The 3,337-nt window shown below is 36.1% G+C and overlaps 1 protein-coding gene and 1 non-coding gene across 3 annotated transcripts in view; both read right to left on the bottom strand.

Annotated features, from left to right (window-relative positions):
- LOC106873056 (HEAT repeat-containing protein 4) overlaps positions 1-3,337 on the bottom strand; it is a 595,254-nt gene that overhangs the window by 73,180 nt on the left and 518,737 nt on the right. Inside the window, exon 12 of one of the 2 annotated variants that reach the window (XM_052975734.1) lies at positions 1,161-1,350. The exons of the other annotated variant lie outside the window; for it this stretch is intronic. Within the exon in view, the coding sequence (XP_052831694.1) occupies positions 1,161-1,350 (190 nt within the window). The remainder of the gene's footprint in view (positions 1-1,160; positions 1,351-3,337) is intronic. 2 annotated transcript variants of the gene reach the window in all.
- LOC128250567 (U1 spliceosomal RNA) lies at positions 1,415-1,578 on the bottom strand. Its single transcript, XR_008266607.1, has one exon. It is a non-coding gene; the product is annotated as a U1 spliceosomal RNA (small nuclear RNA).

Raw genomic sequence — 3,337 nt, 5'->3', positions numbered from 1 at the left:
ACAAGAACTCCCCCACTCCAACATTCACACTAGGTTATTACCTCCCTGTTGTTGACAGTTTGGGGTCACCACAGCAAACTGTCTACCACCGACACTGCCACCCCCCCCCCGTTGTTAGCACCATCATCATCATTATCCTCATATTCATCATCATAACCCATCGTCATTATCATCATCATCATCATTGTTACCATTACCATCATCATCATCATCATCACTACTCATCACCGTCATCGTCGTCATCATCGGCAGCAGCATCACTATTCATCTTCATTATCATTGTCATCATCACCATCACTATGAGCATCATCATTATACTTATTACCATCATCATCATCATACTTCTTACCATCATCATCATCATCCCTGTAAGCAGGTTTCCCCCACACCACAACCCCCACATCCCAGTCTTTATCATCATCATCATCATCATCATCATCAGATATCAGTAGCAGTTTTTGGCATCACAACCTTATCGTCCCCCACCGTCATCATTATCACACCTTTATCATCACCTGCCATCAATAATTGCATCACCTTCATTCTCATCATCATCATCATCATCATCACAACCACCACCATTATAGTTGCAGTCATAAAAAAATAAAATAATGCATATACATACATATGTACATACATATATATACATACAAGTGTATATACACACTCACACATATACATATAAAAACATATGTATGCATATGTGTGTGTGTGTGTATATATATATATATATATATATATATCATCATCATCATCATCATCATCGTTTAACATCCACTTTCCATGCTGGCATGGGTTGGACGATTTGACTGAGGACTGGTGAAACCAGATGGCTACACCAGGCTCCAATCTGATTTGGCAGAGTTTCTACAGCTGGATGCCCTTCCTAATGCCAACCACTCTGAGAGTGCAGTGGGTGTTTTTATGTGCCACCGGCACGAAGGCCAGTCAGGTGGTACTGCCAACGGCCATGCTCGAAATGGTGTATTTTATGTGCCACCCGCACAGGAGCCAGTCCAGCGGTTCTGGCAACGAACTCGTTCAAATGTCTTTTCACGTGCCACTGGCACAAGTGCCAGGAAGGCGATATATATGAAATGTGACCTGAAATGTGACTGAATCCAACAAAATGTAAGAACAATAATGACAATAAGACCAACCTTTGCATTGTCGGATCAGTCTCTGAAAGGAAATATTCCTGAAGAAGGGTGACAGCTTCTGGAAATTTCTCACCCAATGAAGCAAGAGTGCGGCATGCTTGAGCACGAACTGTGTGGTGGCTAACATCATGTCTGGCAGACAGGAGGCAGGCTTTCACTGGTTCATTCCAGACACCTATATGACTGAGAGCTATAAAGAGAGCAAGAGATGATGATAATAATAATAATAATTAATTCTGTTCTTTGTTTGATTTATGGGGTGAGCGCAAACGCAGACCCCACACTTAGAAATAGCGCACCCGAGTCGCCCACATTTGGGGCGATCGCAAAGGTCAACCCAACCGGAGTGCAATGGAAGGGCCTCACTTTGGGAGAACCACTTTGCTGATCATGGTTTACCCCTATGAATAATAATAATAGTAATAATGATATGTTGGTATTGACACACTTTGAAGATAAAAACTAGTAGGACATATTCTCCAACTACCAGAACAATGCTATTCTGAAGAATAACCATGTAAGTCTACCAGATAGATGGAAGAGCATTGTAGAAAATGAAGGAGAGTATATTTTACATTAAAAAAGAACTTTGTTTATCTTAATTTTGAAAAATAAAAGAAGTATTAAAAAAAAACGCATTATTTACGGGATGACCCAATATGTATTTATATGTGTGTGTTATTGTGTATGTGTTCCCCCACCACATCACATTTGAAAACCGGTGTTGGTGTGTTTACATCCCTGTCACTTAGCAGTTCAGCAAAAGAGACTGATAGAAGTACTAGGCTTAAGAAATAAGTCTTGGGGTCAATTTTTATGTTCAAACTGGCCAGATCCTGCCTTTCACACCTACACTACAATGTCATTTTGAAAATATACAATCACATCATCGAAATCTCAAAGCTACAACATGATAAATACTTAGTTAAAAAATATTGTGAATGAACGAGTATTGCATTTGACGGAGTAATCTGAATGCTAAAGGGGGTAATGAAGTTGAAAGTTGGGGGCAGGGGCTATATAATTTCGTTAATATCTGATGGGGTGTAATGGAGCCTGATGTTTCCATGTTAAGATTTACTATTTTAGATAATCTTGTGGCATCCAACATTCTACCACTTACAGTACCTTGAAAATGTTTACAACTAAGAATCTAGTTCTATTCCAATCATTTTTAACCCTTTAGCATTTAAACCAGGCATATCCAGCACAATTATTCTACCTGTTTTATGTTCAAACTAGCCAGATCTGGACTCTCACACCTATCCTACAATGTCATTCTAAAAGTAAATGTTAACATTATTGAAGCCTCAAAGCTACAAGATAATGCATAATAAATTCGAAACAATGTAAATTAATACGCATTACGTTTGACAGAACAGTTAAATTCATTTAAATCGTCTAATATGCACCATGTCCTACATAAAATATTAATTATTGACACTGCCAAGAACTTCACATTATGCAAATTAGTTTGGCCATTACTGTGAAGTTCTGGCTTGTGTATAATTTAAATAGTGATTACAGTTAATACGCATATACACACATAACACTATGTATGTATACGTATGTGTAAACGTGTGCATAAATCCATGTGCATATATATGTATGTGTGTGCGTGTATATATATGTGTGTGTGTGTATTTATGTATGTAGACACACATATGCATGTATATTATTATGAATTTTTATATAATTTAGCTGCAAAGTTAGCTAAATAAGTCAAAGGGCAACAGATTCAACAGTTCAATGCCTCACACTTATCAAACTAAATTATAAATAATAAAGCCACCCAGGAAGCTTTGATCAAAACTTTTATTGGAGTGTCACGTAATAAGCAACGATTTTCAAACAAAATAAAGAGAGGAGATAAAGAAATTCATAAAATAAAATAAAATTAAAAAATCAAACATAACCACACATATACACATACGCATAATAAAAATACATATACACACACTCACATACTGATATAAAAATAATATATATAGACACACACACACACACATATACATATATGCATAAATATATATATATATACATGTATATACATATATATATATATGATGATGATGATATATATATATATATATATATATATACACACATAAATATTTACGATATATATACACTCATATGTATATATGTACATATACACACACACACACACACACACA

This window comes from Octopus bimaculoides, chromosome 22, assembly GCF_001194135.2.
Source record: "Octopus bimaculoides isolate UCB-OBI-ISO-001 chromosome 22, ASM119413v2, whole genome shotgun sequence".
Classification (NCBI taxonomy): Eukaryota; Metazoa; Mollusca; class Cephalopoda; order Octopoda; family Octopodidae; genus Octopus; species Octopus bimaculoides.
The sequence above is the reverse complement of the archived record's forward strand: the minus strand, read 5'-3'. Positions and strand labels throughout refer to the sequence as shown.